This window comes from Orycteropus afer, unplaced genomic scaffold, assembly GCF_000298275.1.
Source record: "Orycteropus afer afer isolate SDZICR_OR568_19922 unplaced genomic scaffold, OryAfe1.0 scaffold00113, whole genome shotgun sequence".
Taxonomy (NCBI): domain Eukaryota; kingdom Metazoa; phylum Chordata; class Mammalia; order Tubulidentata; family Orycteropodidae; genus Orycteropus; species Orycteropus afer.
The window spans coordinates 6,550,977-6,573,674 of NW_006921700.1; the positions used below are offsets into that span (position 1 = coordinate 6,550,977).

Here is a 22,698-nt window from a genome sequence, read left to right on the forward strand (position 1 = left end):
AAGAAAAAAGCAGTATCTGCGAAATGCAATCAAACGAGAAAACCAAAAAACCAAACTCACTGCCGTGGAGTCGGACCCAACTCATAGCGACCCCTCCTTGGGTTTCCGAGGTGGTATCTGGACGGAAGTAGATTGCTCAGTCTTCCTTCTGAGGAGTGGCTGGTGGGTTTGAATAGCCAGGCTTCTGGTCAGCAGTCAAATGCCTTAGGCACTACGCCACCAGAACGAGGTACGTCTGTAATTCCCTAGTCATTTATGTGCTCCTTTCCTAAAGAAAAAAACAAAACAAAAAACCAAACACACTGCCGTGGAGTGGAATCCGACTCATAGCGACCCCTCCTTGGGTTTCGGAGGCAGTATCTCTACGGAAATAGATTGCCCAACCTTCCCTCCGACCAAATAGTTAGCAGCTAGTGTCAAACCTGATCTGATCAGCAGGGGGCGCGCATCACCCATAATTGAACTTCACTCCAGTTCCTCTTCCAGACTGCGCTGACTCTAGAAATCTGCTTGTAGAACAGGGGGGAGGTGAAGTTGGTCTTTTTGGGAGACAGCTTTTGGGGTCAGAGATGCTTTCTCTGGTAGGGGACCTGAGTGGCTCCAGAGAATAAGAACAAAACTGGCTTCGAGGGAGGGAGTTGAGTGCTGACTGCCTCTCATATGTTCTCCTTCCCTCTGTCCCTGAACAAACTCCCTTCCTCTCGAGCTGAAATTTCCCCTTGCAGGTAGCGCGCACAGCACACGTGTTGCCTCTGTTCAGCACGCCCCATGTACCTGGGAAGGATGGGGGTGATCCTCACGCAGGCTGCACTGTGGAATCACCTGGGAGCTTTCAAGAATCCTGGTGCCTAGGCCACACTCCAGACCAAGTAAATCTGAACTCGGGGTGGGGTGGGGTGGGGGAATCCAGGCATCGGTATGTGAAAACCCTCCAGGTGGTTCCGGTGTGTAGCCAGGGCCTCGCGCCCTGCGTGGGAGCCTGCTGAGCCTCTCCCATTATTGGCCCAAATGAGCTTGTCAAGTTAGCAAGGTCACATGGGAGGGGAGAGGCTACTATAGTTTCCAAATTTTAGTCCACTTACAAGTCCCCCGGGAGAGGGGATGATCACTCGGAGGAGCGGGAGTTGTTGGAATCGTACACTTCCAAGTCCCACCTTCTGAGATTTTGATTCCAGAGGGTGGGGTGGGGACCCAGAGTTGCATTTTGACAAGCTTCTCTGGGGAGTCTAATCCAGGTGGTCCTCACGTGAAGAAACACTGACAGAGGGGCTCTGAGAGGAGGAGGGATGTGGGGGCTGCCGTCCTAGGTGGGTGCTCCTGGCTAAACGTAAGGCCAGGGAGCTCAGATCAGGGCAGAGCGCGGGTGGGACCTGGACCCGACCCCAGGAGCAGCTGGGGAAAAGTCTTGTGACTTGCACACTAGCGCCCTCTGCCTTTCTGAATTTTGCCTCCAGCTGGGGATCCTCAAAAAGAGCTCTGGTTGCATAGTGGGTATAGCATTTGTCTGCTAACCCAAAGGTCAGTGGTTCAAACCCACTAGGTGCTCCACAGGAGAAAAGATGAGGCAGTCTGCTTCTGTGTAGACTTATAACCTTGGAAACCCTGTGGGGCGGTTCTACTCTGTCCTTTATGGTCACTGTGAGTCTGGAGTCGACTCGATGGCAGTGGGTTGGTTGGTTTGGGGGCCTCAGGCTCAGCTGGGCTCTCCTGCCTCTTCTCAGATGCTCCAGCTTAGACTTCAGAACAGGCCACCAGGGCCCAGTGGTTGCGGGGGCAGACCCCTCCTGGCCTGGGTTTTGCAGCAGAGCCTAGAGCTGGCTCATTGCAGTGGCTGCTGGCTGGGTGACCAGTCCTGATCTGCCCACTCTCTGCCTGCACCCACTGTCTGGTGTCACAGAGTGTCAGAGGTACCAGGTGGAGAGCTGGAGCCCCCTGACCTGTGATGCCACCCAGCCACATCTGAGTGTCTCCTGTGATGGGAGTTCTCTGCCACCAGGCAGTGTCCGTGTCCCAGTGTTCCTCCTGGACTGAGTTGAGAGCTGTCTTTCTGCAATCACCGTCCATGGGTCGCAACACTGCCCTTTCAGCCCCACAGGGTTAGTGCTACTTGATCTAGAAGATGACCTTCCACATTTGTGAGGGCAGCTCTCTCAGATCTTTGAAATGTCCTCTTCTCGGGCCAAATGTGCTCAAAATGGTATATTCTGGAACTCACATTAACCAATATATCACTTAAAGTGTGGTCTGTTTCAGCCCCTAATGTTTTCCTTGTGGACTCTGGCCCTTGTTTCTAAGCCTGCTTTATAGATCTGCCTGTCATTCATTTGCTTATCCATCCATCCATCCATCATTCATCCATCCATCTATCCATTCATCCACCAGCTGTCATCCACCCACTGAAGCCTAGGATGTTCCAGGTATTGTGATAGGTACTGGGGAAGCAACAGTGAACAAGGACATGACCCTTGACTTCTCTGAGTTCATGGTTGGGGAACCAACAAGTAAACAGGCCCCTACAATACAGTCCTCCCTGGAAATTGGGAGGAAACAGAAGGTTCAGTCTGTACTGGTGGTGCCTGGTGGCTACTGCTGTGGGCTGGATCCCACAGAGGAAAGGAGAACACAGGAGTCCTGAAGGAGGGCTTCTGGAACAATCTGAAATTGTAACAGAGCATCAACTACCCATGCAGAGGGAGCTCTGGTGGCACAGTGCCTAAGGCATTAGACTGCTAACCAGAAGGCTGGCTGTTCACCCACCAGCCGCTCCTCAGAAGGAAGGTGTGGCAATCTACTTCCATAGAGATACCACCTTGGAAACCCAAGGAGGGGTCGCTATGAGTCGCAATCGACTCCACAGCAGTGAGTTTGGTGGTTTTTTGGACCCATGCGGAAGAGGAAAGGGAGATTCTGAGTAGGAATCACGGGCCGTTGACCAAGCCTCTAGTGTATTCCGGAAGCTTCTTCTCCTGAGCACTTTCCTCACGTGCTCCATGTGTTTTAATCCTCCTGGGAACCTGGGGGAGGACAGGGTCCTCCTCCTTCTTTTATGGATAAGGCCACACAGCCAGGAGGTGGCAGAGTCAGGACCAGTTCCGTCCGGCTACATCGCCCTGCAAGGACAAAGAGAGAGATGTGAATGAAATGGCATTTTCTAGCATTTCATGATTTACATAGAAATCTTACAGCTTGTGTTATAAGAAATCTTAATAAAATCTTAATTAAATGCCTTACTCAAATCTTAATAAAATCAGCAAGGAAGAAGAGTTTCATTGCCACAGAGAAACTCTCCTTGTGCACTGTGTGAGTGGCTTCTGGACCCTTGTTCTGATTCAGAGTTTGGGCTGTGAGTGGAGGACAGAAGGGACGAATGGGGTCGGAGTCTGGGGTGGGCTCTGAGGGGCTTTTAATCTTTCCTGTGGCAGTGCAGACAGCAATAGGGTAAACTGAGAATTCATGTGAAGACAGACGCTGGTTGATCTGCGCCTGGGCTATTTGGGCATTGCCGGGGTCACTGATGGTTGCAGTGGGCTTCCCCAGGGTCCTTGGCCCTGGCTGGCTGCTGTGGCTAGGCAGGGCCGTCCAGGACTCCATAAATGCTTTGTGGGGTGCTTAGTGCTTGTCAGAGCTGTAGTGAACCCCATCTGCTTGGTCCCCACTTCTAGAAGCCAGCAGTCTTGAGGAGATGGAAGCAGAGAGAGAGGATTCCGTGAGAACCCTCCCCGCTCCGTAAGACGATCAGGGATCATGAATAATGGAGAGAAAACCCAGGCCCTGTACCCTGAGAGCTTGGCCTACAGGGGCCCTGCCCTTCTCTGGAGGCTTCTGCACTGGGGCCCTGGGTCGCTATTGACAGCCCTCGCTATTAGCTATGAGGCTGGGGTGCCCCACGGTGGGAAGCCCCTACCTGCTGCCAGGGTGGCCTGGAGGGGTACTGGGTGGCTTTCTGCTGTGAGGCCAAGTAAGAAGCATGCCAAGGGCCTGATGTCACCTGATTCTCCAGGAGGGGAGGAGAGAGGCCGCTGGGGTGGGGTGGTGAATAAGGAGGACAGCCTGCCCTCAGTCCTCATGAATAAATGATAAGGCTCAAGGAGAAAGCCCGGACAGGTGAAGAGGAGGAAGATGAGTAGGAGGAGGAGGAGGAGGAAGAGGAGGGGGAAGCTTGCATAAGGGCAGCAGAGGAGGGGAGAGGACCAAAAGGGCAGAGAGAAAGCACTAGTTGCCCAGGGGCCAGTGAGGAGGGAGGACACCACAGCCACGATCTGGGCACCAGGGAGCTAAGACAGGCCACTCCGGTGCCCCCAGACCTGAACTTCAGGAGGTGCCCCTGAGTGGGGGCCAGAAATAGGGCACTGCAGTCTTGGGCAGGTGTGACAAGGTGACCCAGTGAGCCAGGACCACCGAGGGCCAGGAAGGAGCAGCTGGCAAGATGATGCCCCAGAAGAAAAAGAGGAAGAAAGACATCAACTTCTTGGCCCTGTACGAGGAGGAGCTGCTGACCTACGCCTCTGATGATGACAACGAGGAGCTGGAGCACGAGTATTACAAGGCCAAAGGTGTGGGGCTCCCGGAGGGGTTCACACGGGGCAGGGCGGGTGGCTCGGAGGATCACGTTCCTTGCTTGGGAGGAGCAATTTTAGGATCCCAACCCACCCCCTTTGTCACCAGTTATCCTATTTGGTCTGAGCTACATGCCCTGGGTGCAGTACTTAATACCTAGTAGGCGTTATGCTGAGCTTGGTGGTTTGGTGATGGATTCTCACCTTCCATGCAGGAGACACAGGTTCGAGTCCTGGCCAAGGCATCTCATATGAAGCCACCAGCCGTCTGTCAGTGGAGGCATGTGTGTTGCTATGATGCTGGACAGGCAGGTTTCAGTGGCGCTTCCAGACTGAGATGGACTGGGAAGAAAGACCTAGAAATCTGCTTCTGAAACTCAGCCACTGAAAACCCTTCGGGTCACAATGGTCCATTCTGCAGCCCATCATGGGACTGTCACAGGATCGAATAGCATGCCGTTCCATTGTGCGTGGGTGACTTGCAGCAACTAACACCACCAATAATAGGCATATGCTAGGGTCCCCATTGTGCTCTCAGTCACAGAGTCTTATGTACAGATTAGGCTAGAACTACAGGGGCCGACTCGACGGCAAACAACAACAACAACAACAGTGGCTGCATTCTTTAATTCCAACATGTCCCAGGAACTATGTTCCAGCCTGATCTCCCATGGATGTGGTCTGTGTCGAGCAAAGGGCCCTAAACTGCCTGGACTATGAAGGGGTGTTTTTTGGGAAAAAGCCAGACGCCTCGCCCTGTGCCTAGCAGCGTTGGGGTCTGCTGCCACTACGGCTAACGGAGGTGGGGACCCTGGTGCTTTGCAAGGAGCCCTCCTGGCCCGTGTGTGAAGGGCAGTTGGTGCTCACAGCGCTCACAGCTGGGCTTAAGCTGCCCTGTAGCTGTCAAGCTGTCACTTTCCCCATTCTAGAAGTCCCTGAGTGATGCAAATGGTTACTGTGCTCATCTGCTAACCAAAAAGGTCAGGGGTTCGAGTCCACCCGGAGGCACATCAGAAGACAAGCTTGGTGAACTACTTCCAAAACAGCAGCCCGAAACCCGACGGAGCAGAGTTCTGCTGTGACACACACGGAGTTGATGGGGCGGAATTGACTCCAAGGCAACTGGGCTGGACTGGACAGCCCTGGAAAGACGGTCTCCCATTCCCTCTGAGTTCCGAGTTCTCGTGCCATGTGGAGAATCTTGGTGATGGTGATGAGGAGGAAGGAGGAGGACTAGAGGGAAGGTCTAGGTCTTCTTCACTGTCCTCTAGCTGTCCTGTTCTTGAGCTTCATGTCAGTGGGGTCATACAGGATGCATACTTTGACGTCGAGCGACTTTCACTCAGCCTTGTAGCTGAGAGGTTTGTCCAGGCTGCGATGTGCTGTGGAGTTTCATTGTTGGGTAGCCTTGCATTTTACAAACACACTATGATTTATTTTACCTTTTGATCATTGATGGGTGTTTGGGCTGTTTCCAGTTTTTAGTGATTCTGAAGGAAGCTGCTACAAATCGTGCACACGTTTGTTAATGGCTGTGTATATTGTTGTTATGTGTATGAAATTTTCCTGGATTTATACATAGAGGTAGAATTGCTGGGTCATTGGGTTTGCATCCATTCAGCTTTAGGAGATATCATCAGTCCATTCATCCACTTGTTGATGGACATTTGAGTTGTCTCCAGTTCGGAGCTGTTATAGATAAAGTTACTATGAACATTCATATGCAGGCTTTACATGGATATGCTTTCATTTCTCTTGGGTAAATATCTGAGAGTGGAATTTCTGGGTCTTATGGAAGTGTTATACATAGGGTTTTTGTTGGCTAATTTTTGGAAGTTGATCATCTTCCTAGTCTGTCTTCTTGGTCTGGAAGCTCTGTTGAAACTTGTCCACCATGGATGACCCTGCAGGTTGTGCAAATACCAGTGGCATAACTTCTAGCCTTATAGCAACGCACAAGCTACCACAGTGTGACAAAGTGACAAGACTGGGCAAAGTTCTGTTGTTCTAAATAAGGCTGCCATGAGTCAGAACCAATTCAATGGCAACAAACAACATGGTAAGTGTATGTTTATCTTTTCAAGGAAATTTTACCTGCTTTATAAAAAAGGATGGTCTCTTTTCTTTTTGATTTGTGTGAATTCTTTAGATTTTCTGGGTTTGTAGTCTATATTGGATATATGCATTCCAAATATCTTCTCCTAGTCTGCTGATCACATTTTTCATTCCTTCGATGGTCTTGTTTTCAATGAAGCCCAGTTGATCAAGCTTTCCTTTTACAATTGGTGCTGTATGTGTTCTGTTTAACAAGTAGCTGTACCTTTGCAACAGCTATTGAACATCCCAGGCTTTCCTTTTCTCCAAGCCCAGTATCTCCAGGCCTCTGCATCTTCAGTCATGTGCTGGGGTTCTAGAATCCCCTGGACTCTCTCCTTTGGACATGTGGGTAGAAAATACCCTCGTGTATGTGAAAGGCTATGGGCAAAGCTCCAGGTCCTGGAGCTGTGCCGATCAGGGTGAGGGTAAGGGATCCTGACTGTTTACACTTTACGGATCAGGCATCTGGTGATGTAGACTGTGAAGAATTAAGAGTTTGGTTGTCACATATGACACAGAATCGAGTAAATATACTGTATCATTTCTCTCTCACATGCTGTCTCTATGGGGACCTTCATCAGAACCAGGGACATCAGGAGGTCCACCTGCCCCCCAACATCCCTGCACCTAGCACATCGTGGGCCTGGAAGGAGCCCATTAGAATTAGAGTTGCCTCCAAGGAGCTTCTGGAATGCATGTGCAAGTTAATCGAGCTAATACTCTATTCATCAAAGGAATGAGCTGTTAGCTTCTGGAGCTGAAATTGGCTTCTCAGTATAAACAATAGTTATTAAAAAGGCTACCATTTATTATATTCTATGTGCCAAGGGCTTTACAGACTTCATCTCTTCTCCCCAGCACAGCCCTGCAAACCAGGTATCATTGTCTAGGTTTTACAGACAGGCTGGTAGTGGGCCAGGGTCACCTGGCTCATAAGTGGAGGGCCAGGGTTGCACCCAGGTCTTTGTGGTACTGAAGTCCAGAACTCTCCAGCAGTCCACTCTGGCTCATGGCATGCTGAGGGTGAAATGAAGAGACTCTGTAAAATGCCTGCCACAGTGCCCAGCACACAACAGGTGCCCAAGGTACTCATATTCTCCACCTCCACTGCCATCTTCTTCCCTGTCCCCACCCCCCAACCACACACTCTTTGCCATTTGCACCCAGGGCAGACCCCCTCTGTGGAATGGGCTCTGATTGGGTAGGTCTGAATAAGGATTGTCTAAGCCCACTCAGCTGGGCATCTTAAAAACAAAAACAAAAACAAAAACACCCAGCAGACCAGTTGCTGTCAACTCATCAAGACCCCATGAGGGCAGAGTAGAACTGCTCCACTGGATGTTCAAGGCTGGGCCCTTTCAGAAGCAGATCGAGGCCTTTCTTTCAAGGGGTCTCTGGGTGGTTCAGCTCAAATATACTCAACAACCTGTTGGGGGAAGGTACTTCCCTGCTCTGAAAGACTGGAAAGTAGCAGTAATTGTAGGCTTGCTTTAATAATTAAGTGCAATAACATATATAAAGGCCTAAGCTCAGGGACATGTTGTTGTTATGTGCCATCGAGTCAGACCCGACTCACAGCGACTCCTCGTTGGGTTTCTGAGGCAGTATCACTACAGAAGTAGATTGCCCCATCTTCCTTCTGAGGAGTGGCTGGTGGGTTTGAACCACTAGCCTTCTGGTTAGCAGTAAAATGCCTTAGGCACTGCGCTACCAGAGCTCCTGCTCAGGGACATAGTAGGCATTTAATCAATAAATATTGTGGTTTACTATATTTACTAAGTATTGAAAAAAACAAACCAAACTCATTGCTATCGAGTCGCTTTCGACTCATAGCCATTGGGTTTCTGAGGTGGTAAATTTTTACAGAAGTAGATTGCCCCGTCTTCCTTCCGTGGAGTGGCTGGTGAATTTAAACCACCAACCTTCTGGCTAGCAGTCAAATGCCCTGGGCACTGTGTCACCAGAGCTCCTTTTACTAAGTATTATAATTAATAAATTCTCATGATGCAGTGGGCATCTGTTCTATGCCCCAACTATTTCAAGCAACCTCCCCACATTTTGTTGGTTCCCCACCTTATATGTTCTAGCTTCCCAACATGCAACCTTGTTTTTTTTTTTTCCTTCATTTTTTGCTACAGGCTTATGCTTTAGGTTCCCTCAATCAGCTATTCCAGGGCAGGACTTTGACTCAGAAGTGAGCCATGTCACAGACCAGGCTGGGAAACAGGCATTTATTTCGGAGACAGGAGCAACAGCGGGATGGGGAGATGATAGAGGGCGCTTGCAGGTCTTGACAGAGATGACATGGTTCTGGGCTGGATGGGGCAGCAGCTCCCTCCCCAGGCCAGTTCTGGGCTGGGATTCTGGGAGCTGTTCCTGGAAGCTGGGTCTAGGGCTTGTGCCTCCAGTCTTTCCAACAGTTCTGCATGCTTTTGATTATTCCCAGTGCGTTCTCCTGCCTAACCTAGCTGGAGTGGATTCTGCTGTCTCTGAGAATCTGGATGGACTGATAGACCATGAGATGAGGTCTTAAAGGGATCTGGTTGCTGCTATGTCTTTCTCACCAACTGTCCAGAGCTCATTTATTCTCTGCTTCATAAAGGGCCAGAGCTCTCTAACTATCCTGCTGCCCTGCAAAGGACAGGTGATGACAACAAACAGAACAAAATTCCAGGGGATAAGAGGGGGAAAGTCCTGACAAAGCCCTGCACCCCAGCCTTGGGATGGCTTATTCTGAGATGGAGATGATGTTGCTTAAAAGCCTTGAAAGGTGAGGGGAGGCATTGTGTGCAGGACAGACAGCAAGTTGAGAGGCAGGTGCAAGATCTCAAGAAAGCTGTGTCCAGGAGGATGTCGGTGTGCTGTGCTGGAAGGATCTCGGACTGGGCATCTGGAGACCTTGGCCTGGACTCTGGCCTTGACACTGTGCAGCATGTGACCTGGGCTTACCTGTAAATTGAGTGCACTCTATTAAGTGTGTCATTTTTGTCTTGTAGCAGAACCTAGTGTGACTCTGACACTGGGTCAGAGGCTTGCAGGTATAGCCTGGGTTCCTGGAGTCCTCTATGGGCAAGGTATCCTCCTAGGGTCTGGCAGGAGCTCTGGCTTCTCCCAATCTGGTTAGGATTCTTGGGTTTCTTCTGAGCCCACAATCTGTCTTCTCCTTTCCTGTTCCAGTGTATGAGGTGGTCGTAGCCACGGGAGATGTTCGCGGTGCAGGGACAGATGCCAATGTCTTCATCACCATTTTTGGAGAGAATGGGCTCTCTCCCAAGCTCCACCTCACCAGCAAGTGAGTACCCATGCAGCCTGGATGGGGTGCTGGGCCAGTGCTCTAGGAAGGTATGGTTCTGTAGCTCAAGGTTGACTTGTGTCTCTGGGGAGAGGACAGATCTTCTCACAGGTTTATTAAGGGGTATGGGGCTTCTGCTAAAGACAGACCATGTATCAGGCAGTTATTTCCTGTGCCGTCCTATCAACTTGCCTTAGCCTCTCCCTTGACTGGGCAAGAATGCCTAATTAGATTTCAGAATTCCTAAGAAGCCCTTGATGTTAGAGAGTAGACACTCAGGACCAAGAAACCTGGGTGTAGGACCAGCTTCACCACTGACCTGCCATCTTTGGCCAAATCTCTTTGCACCCAAGGTCTCCATTTCCTTATCTGTTACCTGGAAGTAATGAATCCCCTTTTACCAAACTCACAGGGCTGTGGGGAGGAAGAAACGAGATCATTCAAGGCAGCTGTGAGTTTGACATGCTCTTCACAGCACTCTCACCCAGGGACCAGCATCAAACCCCCAGCCAACCTAACACACATGCAAGTCAGCATAACATGTCTGCTCAGGTGTGTGTGCTTATGTGTGTGTGTCTGTGTGAGTATTCGACATGTGCTTGTGCATGTGTATGTTTGTGTGCGTCTTTGTGCGTGAGTACTTGGGTGTGTGTTTGTGAATGTGTGTGTCATATCCTCCATTTTCTTACAACCCACTAGGAACAGGGACTGCTGTCTTCTTTTGGATCCTCTCCCTCCACTACACATGTGCACATACAAATGCACACATAGCAAAACACGAGAACACTTGAGCAGAATCATGGAGTCTCAGAGATGTTCAGGGTCCTACGGATAGTCTAGTCAGCTGGTTCCAGATTGCTCAGTGGAACAGGATATTGGTCAGTTGGTTCTGGGCCCACCATGTTCCCATGTTTTTAGAATTTTGGTCATCTTACCTACTGAGTTTCTGAGTCAATTCTATTTAACCCAAAGATTCTGCAGCCACCCCTCCCCCAGAAACCAAAACTAAAAAAACCACTAATCTATTTCAATCTATTCATCTTCCAGATGGGGAAACTGAGGCCCAGAGAGATGCAGTATGTAGTCCAAAGTCATGGAGCTGTTAGATGGTGAAGCTGGCCCTCAAGCCCTAGGCTCTGATGTAAATATTGTCCTTGGCTGTGTGGCCCTGAAGGGTCAATAGGAGACTTCCCTTAGGCTCTCCTGGGCCTCCAGGGGATGGCCTCTAGAGTTGATGGCTTAGCACCTCCAGGAGTATCAGTGGTAACCATAGAGGGTTGGGGTTCACAGGCCAGGATCCTCAAACTCTGTGCTGAGTAGACTGACCAGGCCCGTGTCAGTGGTTTATTTACTCAGAAGGTGGGCTACGATGTAAAGGCTACAGCCTCAAGGTAGGTGTAACGTCTGTTTTGTCCATTTCTGCAGAACAGGGTACCACCGTCTTGTACTGCTTACCCTGCTGAATGGGTTGCTTGTGGAAGTCTTTCCCTCGAATGATGTGGGCACGGTAAAGAGAATACATGAAATGCCCATTGTGTTTGCCATGCTCCCCGCCCGAGTGTCCCCCTGCAGGGAAAAGTCACCAGACACTGGAGTGTTGGCTAAGCTGGTTTCTGGAGGTCTAGTCTGTCTGTTTTTTTTAAAACAAAAAGGCCAGTTTTCTTCTTTCATGGTAGTTCCTCACTTTCTGTCCTCTTTTTATGCATCCAGTATCTTCAGATTTTCCCTCCTTATCTGTTTCACTTGTCAAAACAAGCTCCCAAGAGAACTTCTGTATGGTTTGTCACTGAGTCCCCTTTCCCAGGGCTTGACTTTTGTTTTTCCCTCAGTTGGGAATGAAAGGTTACCTCAACAGTAAAGAGGTCTAAGACATCAATGAACTGGTGGGCCCAGGAGGTCTTCCTAAAAACAAGCAAACATAACAAAACATTTGCTGTTGAGGTAATTACAACTCATGTACACCCCATGTGTGAAGAGTAGAACTACTCCATAGGGTTTTCAAGGCTGTGACATTTCAGAAGCAGATTGCCAGCCCTTTCTTCTGAAGTTGATAGTCACACCCTTAACTATTTGTACCACCCAGAGATTCCTGGAGGTCTTCCTGCTCTTGTGTGAAATCAAGTCAATTCTGACCCACAGCAACCCAATAGGACAGAGTAGAACTACCCTATAGGGTTTCCAAAATTGTAATCTTTATGCAAGCAGACTGCCACATCTTTCTACTGCAGTGCAATCCTACTGATAGGATTGAACCACTGACCTTTTGGTTAGCAGCTGAGTGTTTAACTGTTGTGCCAGCAGGGCTCCTGCAGTTACAGGTTGGCAGCCAGCTTCTCCAAGCCCAATGAACAGGAACCACCATCTCCTAGTTGCCTCATAAGTCAGCTGCCTCTATCTGTGCCATGTTCCAGGTTAGGCAGCAAGAGCATGGATCTGGGCAAGACCCCAAGTCTGGCTAGTGAGGAGGGCTCTATAGGAGCCCATAGCTCCCATGTCTTCAGAGGTGTGGGTCCAACTGGAAGCGTCAGCTGGATGGCCCCTAGAGAGGTGATGTTTAGGGAGATGGATGTATCTGGATGAGTAGGGTAGACATGAAGGTCTTCTTTGAAACTCTAGCATCTATCCCAGTTCTTTGCAAATAGTCAGAGCTCAGTCAATGTTAGTGGTTACAGTTGGCTAGAGTGAGACTAGCCAGCCGGGGTCATGAAGCGGTGTCAATGGGTAGAGAGGAAGCAGGTCAGAAAGGCAGGTTAGGACCACACTGTAGAGGCTTTGAAAGCTGATCAGTGGAGGCTCAACTTTCTTTTCTTTTTCTAACTTTTTATTGTGATTTGAGTGCATGTTTACAGAGCAGATTAGATTTCCATTCAACAGTTCATACACATTTCTTTTTTCATGACATTGATGAGGCTCGACTTTCTATGGTGGACCAGAAAGATGGATGCTCCCATGGTGAGCAGGACAAGTGGGATGGGAAGAGATCAGAAGCCAGGGAGACAGTTAAAAGGTGGCTGCAAGAACTGAGAAAACTCTACAAAGAGAATTTGTAGACCCAGACCCCATCACCATCTAAGATCTTTCCAATTCAAGATGGAGACCGTGAGCCTGGGAGGCAAGCATTGCCTTCTGTGGGATCCCAGGTTCCAGTGTAACCAGGTGCAGATGATAGTTGAGTGAAGGCTAGGTGAGACTGAGTTGCAGTCAGCTCAGCCCACTCTCACTCCATCCCTTCCCTGGGGTCTTGTGTCAAAGTCTCTTCTCCCCTTATTGTTTCTACCTCTCCACACTGTGTCAACCCAGCCTGAAACCAAGGTTCCTTTCCTTGTATACATGTGTATACACATGTGTTATTAGTCAGTGGATTAGAGAAAGGAATAAGTAAATGAGGGTCCACTGGAGGAGGAGGCAGGCAGCTACTTCTGGGGGTCAGTTTCCATCTTGAATTGGAAAGATCTTAGATGGTGAGGACTGGGTCCGGTTCCACAAATTCTCTTTGTAGAATTTTCTCCGTTCTTGCAGCCACCTTCTAACTGCAGCCTCTGGCCATGTCTCTTACCTGCCTTTCTCCGCAGCCTCTCCCTTGTCCCCTCTTTTCTATCTCACCTCTCAATTCCTACTCATTCTGATGGTCCATCCCATCCTTGAGGGTTTATCAGAAAATTTTCACCCCCAAATGGCTTATCAGATTTCTTTTTCAATACAAAGGTATTTCCTGCTCCAAGAGAAACTTTGGTCTCAGATGTTAAAATGGTGATTTTTTCCCACCCTCATGGCCTGGTGACTAAATTCTTTGTATGCACTGGACCTCATCTGACAGCAGAGGGTGTGGTGTGCTCTTTGGATTCTCCTATTAGCTTTTCCACCTTGAGCTTCCCCTCCACCCCCAGTTACATGCCAACAATATGGCCCCAAGAGGAAGCCCCACTCTTCTGGATTCACTTGTTCCCTTCCCAGTTATCCGGCATCACCTGCACACTGGGCCACCAGTTCAGATTATGGCAAAAGGATGGGATTTCATGTATCTTTCAAAAAGGTTTTCCCGTTGAGCATTCACTACTTCAGACTGTCAGGGAAGGCCTGGCATCTTACCTGCTGGCTCTGCCTGGCTGGCGGCTAAGATGCCTTGTGCTGCCGGGAGGGGTCTCTGCTGGGTGATGGGCACTGAACGGGGCTGCAATCACCTTTATCTGACCGTCACTAAGGAGCCACAGTGGCCACAGCTTCCCACAAGGAAACGTGAAGAAGTTTGTTTATCTAATGTTTCCTTTGGCCACGAACCCCCTGTTCTTAGCTATTCCCACCTACCCCAGTCAATTTTCTGAAACACACAGGAGTTTAGATTCTAATTTCCCAGAAGTTGGGATTTCAGAATCTGGTCCCTAGTGGGTTGGGAATGTGGTTTGGAATTATCCTGGCACCTCCTCAAGTTAAGGGAGTTAGAGTAGTCCTGTTTCTGTAGCCTCTTTCTTTCTTTCCCCTGAAGACACCACCATGACCCTTTGTCTTCCATCTTGTAAACATGGTAGGAGATTGGTTCACATCCCATAATATAGAGAAATGTTCCTGTGTGGTTCTCAGACACAGTGTGTAGATCTACCGCTGCCTCTTTCTTGGACCCCATCCCCCAGTAGATCTTTCTCCCCTGGCTTCCGTCCTTCCATCTGCCCCCTTCCCCGACTCCCCACATCTACACATGGGACTGGGACTGTTGATTATTTAACACCCTGGATGATTATTTAACAAACAAATAGGAACTTGTGCATCCAAATTCAACCCAGTCACGTGAGGAGGTAACTGGGTTCTTCAATAGGCTTTTCTGGATGGGTGGGACCCTCTTAACTAAATGGCCCCTGTTGGAGCTTTTCTTTCAGAAGTCCTGTCAAAGACACCCCAGAAAGCCTGCTTTCCTTCCAAGTTACACCTCATCTTTGGCTAAAAATGGGAATGCTTAGGCTCCTCTTCCTCTGTTTGTTGGTGTGGGTCCCAGATCCACGTGCTCTCAGAAGATGAAGTCCACCAACACCCGAGCCTGTTCCAAAGTCTGCCACAGGCAGCCTGCTGGTGGTTGCGGAAGGATGATGGGGCAGCTGAGACAAGGGGTGGTGCTTTGGTCATAACTAGAAACACAAAGCACGTTCCCCTCAGAAAATTTAAAAAATATATAGGCAAGGACAAAGACCCAACACTTTATTTTTACTATCTAGACTCAGCATTTTTGTATAAATCCCTTCCACTGTATTGTTTTTAAATGAAATTGATATCCCATTTGTATTGATTGTGCTGTTGCCATGTTCTGTTTTTAACCTGCTTTTTCTTTTAAGCATATGTCATACACACATTTCTGTTTCATTATATATATATATATATATATATATATATTTGTGGTAAGTATATATGTCACAAAACACACGCCATCTCAGCATTCTTCACATGTACAGTTCAGTGACATTAATTCTGTTCATCATGTTGTTCAACCACCACCTTTACCCACTCCCAAATTATACCAAAACCTTAATGGAAGCTAAATATCCCCTAAGCACTGGGTCCTCTTTCCCCCTTCCCTCTTGCCTGCCCCCAGTATTATTCTATAATATGATTTTTAATGGCTCCATGACATTCCACCACATAGCTGCCCAAGGTGACTGCTTCGTAAGGTATTTATTTGATGTAGAGACTCATGGCTGTTTATTTTAGAACTCAGTTGCCTTGTCTTGCATATTGAAACTAAAAAAATCCCTCTTATTCATTTCTTTCTTCTCCATTCACACAGCCCTGATGTGCAGAGTCGAGGTTCACATATTTTCCAATTCATTTAGTTGTTGTGACTTTGAACCTAAACACAAGGTGTGTCATTCACCCTCAATAGTGAGGTTGGGAATTCCAACGTCAGCCTTGATTTGGTTGAAATGTGGTCCCTGAATAGTAACAACTCCCCACCAAACAATCATAAGTTACCTTCTCAGGGGCCTTCATCTCCCACCCCACCTTCCTCTAACAGTACTAGTTGCTGTTGAGTTGATTTTGACTCATGGTGACCCCACGTGTGTCAGAGTAGAACCATACGTCATAGGATTTTCAACAGCTGATTTTTAAAAAGTAGATCATCAGGCTTTTCTTCTGATGTACTTCTGAGTGGATTGGAACCTCCAACCTTCCAATTAGCAGTCAAGTGTGTTAACCATTGCCACCACCCAAAAAACATTATCTGGACTCTATTGGAAGCATTTTTGTCCACATGACTGCCAGGAAGGAGCTTGTGAAGGGTCCAGTAAGTTTATTTTCCCAGGAAGGAGGATTTCTCTTCATGGAGGAGGTGTCTTATTTTCCTTGCTCTTCCTCCAGCACTAACAGAAGACATTCACCATCTTTATTAAGCAAAGGGTGGAGTAGAGACTCTGTGACCAGTGCCTTGTCTCCGCCTCTCCCTCCCTCTGGGGCTGCAACGTGAGCCTTAGTTTCATGCAGTGAGCCCTGCTAGACCCAGGGAGTTCTACCACCCTCTCCTCCTTGCTCTTTTCTGCCCTAGCTGCCCCCGTAGGATCTCCTTTCCCTGATGACTCATGTTCATTTTAACGCTGAGCTCTGCACTGCTCTAAAAGGGCCTTTGATTCCATATCTCATGCTCCATCCTCTAAAGGAAATTTCGGCCCAGGCAGATTATTTGCTGAAGTGGGCCATTTTGCAGATTTGTGCTTCTGGGTTTAAGGAGTCTGAGCCTTGTGCCCTGAGAAGACCATTCCCTCCCCTTTATTTTGAAACACATTGATGGTCAATGAATAGGCATATGTGTTTTCTGTTCCAATGGGCCGTGTGCTGCTCCTGAGAGCCCTGGCTCTTCTGAGCGAGGTCTATAGCTCTCAGGACCATGGGACTTCACTGCTGGGGCAGGAAGAGCAGTTTGCTGCCTGGCTTGAGTGGCTGGGGTCCTGCCTTGCTGCACAGAGGACAGAGAAGATGTCGACGTGAGTGTCAGGCTTCCACTCCTGGAGGATGCTGTGGCACAGCTGCTCCAGCCCTTCCTGTGTTTCAGCTGCTTGTCTTTAGGATGCTGCCATGTCTGGACGTGCCTGGGCACCTCACTGCTGAATGTCTCAGGTGTACTTTCCTCTGTTCACACTGTTTGCAGGATGCCAGCTGTGCACTTCCCTCACTATCCCCACTTCCTTGGTTGTTGGCTTGGGGTTGGGTGTTTCCTTTCTTGTTAGAATGGCAGGACCATGGGCAACCACCCAAGGTTTGCATCCACTTGGGGCTGCCATTGCAACTCTTCTAGGCAAGAGCCAGGCAAGCGAGGTGGAGAGGCAAGGAGGCCGGCAGATCCAAGAGCACTGAGGTCTGTATCACATTTTCCTTCCTCCTCCGCATTCCCAACTCAGAGCAACCACAGGGTGTTGGATCACAACTCTGGAGAGCCTGATTCTAGCTACCAACTCGTTTATAAAATGGGGCTAATAATGCCTGCCATGCTTGCTTTCGACGTGCGGCAAGGATCAAGTGAAAGCCTGGCTGTGAAAGGAAGGAGGAGTTGGTTACCGTCTTGGCCCTTCTCCTCTCCAAAGCCCATCAGAATGGAATCTCAGATGGCACAAATTTGCTCGTGGTGCTTCCCTGGAGTGGGATGGCGGAGGGAGAAGGGGCTGCTCCTTGCTTCTCCTCCCCAGCCTGGGAGCCAAGTGCTGGTCTGCGCTAATGGTGCATGTGCTCATTGCAGGAGTGAGTCTGCTTTTGAGAAAGCCAATGTTGACGTCTTCCGGGTGAGAACCAACAACGTGGGCCTCATCTACAAAATCAGGTAAAAAATGGCCCCTGCCCTCATCTTTCTCTTGCAGAGCGGCTGGTGGGTTTGAGCTGTAAAACTTTTGGTTAGTAGCTGCAAACCTTAACTGCTGCACCATCAGAGCTCCTCTTTGTTTCTTTAGGTTAAGACAAATCAAGACATTTTTTTCACATACTTGAGAAGTATGCTTTAGGAGACACTGTAGCATAGTGGTTAGGAGCTCAGACTTGGAGTTCAGATTGTTGTTAGGGATCACTGAGTTGGTTTTGACTCTAGCAACCCCATATGACAGAGCAGAACTACCCCTAGGGTTTTCTAGACTGTAATCTTTACAGTAGGGGCCCTGGTGACATGGTGGTTAAGGCACTAGGCTGCTAACCAAACAGTTGATGGTTCAAACCCACCAGCCACTCCATGGGAGAAAGATGTGGCAGTCTGCTTCTGTAAGGGTTTACAGCTTTGGAAACCCAAGGGGCAGTTCTACTCTATCCTCACAGGGTCGCTATGAGTTGGAATTGATTCAATGGCAATGGGTTTGGTTTGGTTTTTGGGAATCTTAACAAGAGCAGATGCCTGGGTTCAAATCTCTGCTCTGCTGTTTACTAGTTAGGGGACCCTGGACAGGTTACCTCTCCAAGTCTGTTTCCTCATCTGTAATAACAGTGTCTACCTCCTAGTTAGTGAGAATGCAATGAGCGAAAGTTCTTGGAACAGCCACTGGCACACAGTAAGGAGCAAGAGAGTGTTAGAGAGCACAGGTCACATGGCAGGATGCTGCTTCACTCAGTCTCTCTGGGACTTTTTGTGAATGTATAGGAAGGACATCTTTATCCAGCCTCATTGCAGAAGAAGAGCCTTCAATTTTCCCTTATTTGCCCTCCTCCCCTGCCACCCTCCTCCATTCATGTCATGCCCTACAAGTCAGATGACCTGACTGGTCTTCTGCCTTCTGTTTATTTCTCTGTTGTTATCCCTCCCTTTAGTAAAGTCTTTTGTCTTTTTTTTTGTTTTTAATTTTTATTGTGATTTAAAGAGCACTGGTGGTGTAGTGGATAAGGCACTTGGCTGCTAAACAGAAGGTCAGTGGTTCAAACCCACTAGCCGTTCCACAGAAGAAAGATGGAGTGATCTACCTCCGTAAAGATTTACAGCCTTGGAAACCCGATGGGGGTCACTATGAGTCAGAATTGACTCTATGGCAGTGAGTTTGAGTTTCATTGTGATTTGGGTGAAAGTTTATAGAGACAATTCATTTTCCATATAGTAGTTCAAATATATTTTGTTTCATGACATTGATTTTGGACATTTGGATTTTGGGGGTTTGCAATCCCTACAGTGTAACAGCTCTTTTCCCACTTTCCTCCTGTAGTTACCTCTTCCCTGTGGCTTCTTTCCTATGTATTCTTGCCCCCTGAACTATCTTCCTGTGCAAACACTGCCCTTCCGGTCTCCCATGATTAATCATTCTAAGGAGTGTACCTACCTGATGTAAATCTTCACCCTACATGCCTTCTTACTGTTTGGCTTTCAATGGGAGTGAGTTCAATTCCAGGCCTGAAGAGTAACTAGGGGCCATAGTCTCAGGGGTCTCACCATACTCTTATCAGACCAGTAAACCTGTTTTTTCTTTCTTTCTTTATTTATTTACTTTTATGGTTTTGAGTTTTATTCCACACAGGATCTCCTTTAGCAAAGTCTTGAACTGTCTTGTTTGGTCTTGACTCAGATGGGCTTCAGGCAGTGGTGTGTATGTGCTTGGGCCAGAGTGTGAAGGGGATGGGAGCAATGCTTTCAGAGGCCAAGATTAGGAAATGCCACTCATCAGGGAGAACATCAAAGGAGAAGATCACAATGGTCCCACTGCAAGCCCTGGCCACTCAGATGTTCTTCACTATGGAAGGCAACGTTTCCTTGCAGGCAATGCAACAATGTAATATGTGCACTTACCATTAGGGCACACCTTGATGAGGAAACTGAGGAAACTGAGCTTCAGAAAGGTAAGGTATTAACAGCAATAACAGAATGATAGGACATCTTTTTGGAGTAGGCATTTGTACTCCAGTATGGAAGATGATGTCATCTCAGTTCTGCTGATGACTGTGTGCGTATCTGCTTCTACTCCAGAATCGAGCATGACAACACAGGCTTGAACGCTAGCTGGTACCTGGACCGTGTGATTGTGACCGACATGAAGCGGCCTCACCTCCGTTACTATTTCAACTGCAACAACTGGCTGAGCAAAGTGGAGGGCGACCGACAGTGGTGTCGTGACCTGCTGGCCAGCTTCAACCCCATGGACATGCCTAGAGGTCAGTGTGTAGGCTGCTCCAAATGGTGACCTGCTTTCTACTCCTCCTTGGCCAGGCAGGGTTCACCCTGGCCTCTGTCTTGCTTTAGGCATTTCTACCTCCTCCTCTCTACTCCTCCAGGTGAGCCAGGGTGAGGTCCCATCTCTTCTTTGTGGATTTCCCATGAACAAGCTTTTGTCATGTGAGGTTTGATGGGAAGATGAGAGCAGCCCTGTGTACATCTTGTGTTCAACCCTCCTTGTTGATAGGTGTCTAGCAAGAGTCTCCTCTGAGTTCACAGGCAGTCTTCCTTGTTTCCTTGTCTTTCTTATGATGCTTAAGGACAGTGTGTGGTTCCGCTGGGTCACACCCAGAGCATGGTGGATGATAATCTGGCTCTCAGCTTCCAGGGTTCCATCATGTCTCCCTGCCCCTGAATCCTCCACATTTCATGAGAGAAACAACTGATCTTAAGCGATGCTGTTGTTATATGCCGTCGAGTCAGACCCGACTCATAGCGACCCCCTCCTTGGGTTTCCGAGGCAGTATTATTACGGAAGTAGATTGCCCAACCTTCCCTCCGAGGAGTGGCTGGTGGGTTTGAACCGCCAGCCTTCTGGTTAGCAGTCAAGTGCCTTAGGCACTATGCTACCAGAGTTCCTTCTTAAGTGATATCTCTGGTCAAAGTCCTTCGAACCAGTCATGTTAGCTCTATAAGAATAATAAGGCAGGGGAGAGGCAAAGCATATAGAAACACACACTGTATCCCATGTCCTATATTATCACACTTTTGTCCCCCAAACACGTACTCTGCCCATTACTGAACATTTGCCTCTCCAAAAACATTAAATGCAGGTACTGGTTGCTGTTGAGGTGTCCCAACCCATGGTGACCTCGTGTGTGTCAGAGCAGAACTGTGCTCCATCGAGTTTTCAATGGTTGATGGTGCTGATGTAGATCACCAGGACTTTCGTCTTTAAAAATTTTTTATTGTGATTTGGGCAAAAGTTTACAGAACAAAGTCATTTTCCATACAGTAATTCAAACACATTTTGTTTCATGACATTGCAATTCCTAACAATGTGACAGCTCCCTTCCCACTTCCTCCCTGTAGTTACCTCTTCCCTGTGTCCTTCTTCCCTGTGCATTCCTGCCCCCTGTGCTATCTCCCTGTGCAAATACTACCCTTCTGGTCTCCCATGGTTGATCATTCTAAAGAGTGTATCTACCTGATGTAAATGTTGAGCCTGTATGCCTATTTATTGTTTGGCTGAAAACAATAGGAGGAGTTCGATGCCAGAACTGAAGGATAACTAGGGGCCATAGTCTCAGGGGTCTCACCAACTCTATCAGACCAGTAAACCTGGTCCTTTTTTAAAAAAAAAATTATTTTGTGTTCTGTTCCACATTGTTCTCCCACTCTATCCAGGATCTCCTGCACTGATCCCTTTCCAAGTGGTTGATCTTTCCAGGCTGGGCACCATCTAGTTTTTCTTGCCTCATGGCCATAAAGGCTGAGGTTCACATGGTCCACTAGTCCCTTGGACTAATTGTTTCCATGTGTCTTAGTTTTTCTTTGCTCATTCTTCTTTGGTCTGGATGAGGAGAGACCAATTGTTGCATCTGGATGGCCACTTGCAACCTTTTAAGACCCCAGTCATTACTTACCAAAGTAGGATGTAGAACAATGTTTTTATGTAGTATGTTATCCCAATTATGGAAGGAAGATTGGGTGTTCTGGTTACCTAATGGCACTCTGACAGGAATATACCACAAATGAGATGGCTTGAACAAACAGGAGTTTATTCTCTTACAGTTTGGAGGATTTAACTTTGAGTCCAAAGTGCCAGACTCTAGGGGCTGGGTGAAAGCCCCTCAACCTTGGGCTTCAGCTCTACCTCCTGCTCCCGGCCCACTGAAGCTAGAAGCTTTTCTTCACTCAGACAGCTGCTGGCTATTGAGACTGACAAGCCCAAGGTTGACAAGTAAAAAGGCACAGTCCTAATGTTACCAAGCCACACAGCAGGCCATTAATTCAAGCCCATTGAAGGTTCCAAGGTCAGCAGAGCATGGCAGGCTGCTGAACAACAACCTGGCTACATGCAGGGTTCAAGCATGCTGCAGGCTACAGACCATTCCCAAAGCTGCTTCTTATATATGAGAAGCAGACTTCATTCCTAAAGCAGCTACTTAGCTGCTTGTGTTAGATCCCACCATGGAGCTGATTGCCAGTCTTATCATGGGGAATAACTACCACCAGCTGCCCAGCCACTCAACCAGGCCCAGACAAGTTGACAAACAACCTTAATTACCACATTGGGCAATCTACTTCCATAGTGATACCACCTTGGAAACTCAAGGAGGGGTCGCTATGATTCGGATTGGACTCAACAGCAGTGAGTTTGGTATTTTTTTTTTTTGTTGTTATGCCAATTGAGTTTGATGTCCCCTGTGACTGTGGTGTTGAGCCTATGGGTCCAACTAGTTGCTCCTTCAGGATGTTTGGCTGTGGCTAAGAAGTTATTATAACTTTGCCTCCTGTTAGCTCTATTATATATATGGACATTTTTATAGTACGTACAAATATGTATGTAGAACTATCATCAGCCAATCTTCTGTATGGTCATGGGTCCATTCCCTTTTGCCTAAATATACCTGATCATTCAGGTCTTTCTTTTTTTTTTTTTT

At 48.2% G+C, this 22,698-nt stretch overlaps 1 protein-coding gene across 1 annotated transcript in view; it reads left to right on the forward strand.

The window, feature by feature from the left end:
* Positions 1-4,426: 4,426 nt before the first annotated feature.
* LOXHD1 (lipoxygenase homology PLAT domains 1) overlaps positions 4,427-22,698 on the forward strand; it is a 179,416-nt gene continuing 161,144 nt past the window's right edge. Inside the window, exons 1-4 of the mRNA XM_042781382.1 lie at positions 4,427-4,553; positions 9,831-9,945; positions 17,657-17,737; positions 19,847-20,031. Of these exons, the coding sequence (XP_042637316.1) occupies positions 4,427-4,553; positions 9,831-9,945; positions 17,657-17,737; positions 19,847-20,031 (508 nt within the window). The remainder of the gene's footprint in view (positions 4,554-9,830; positions 9,946-17,656; positions 17,738-19,846; positions 20,032-22,698) is intronic.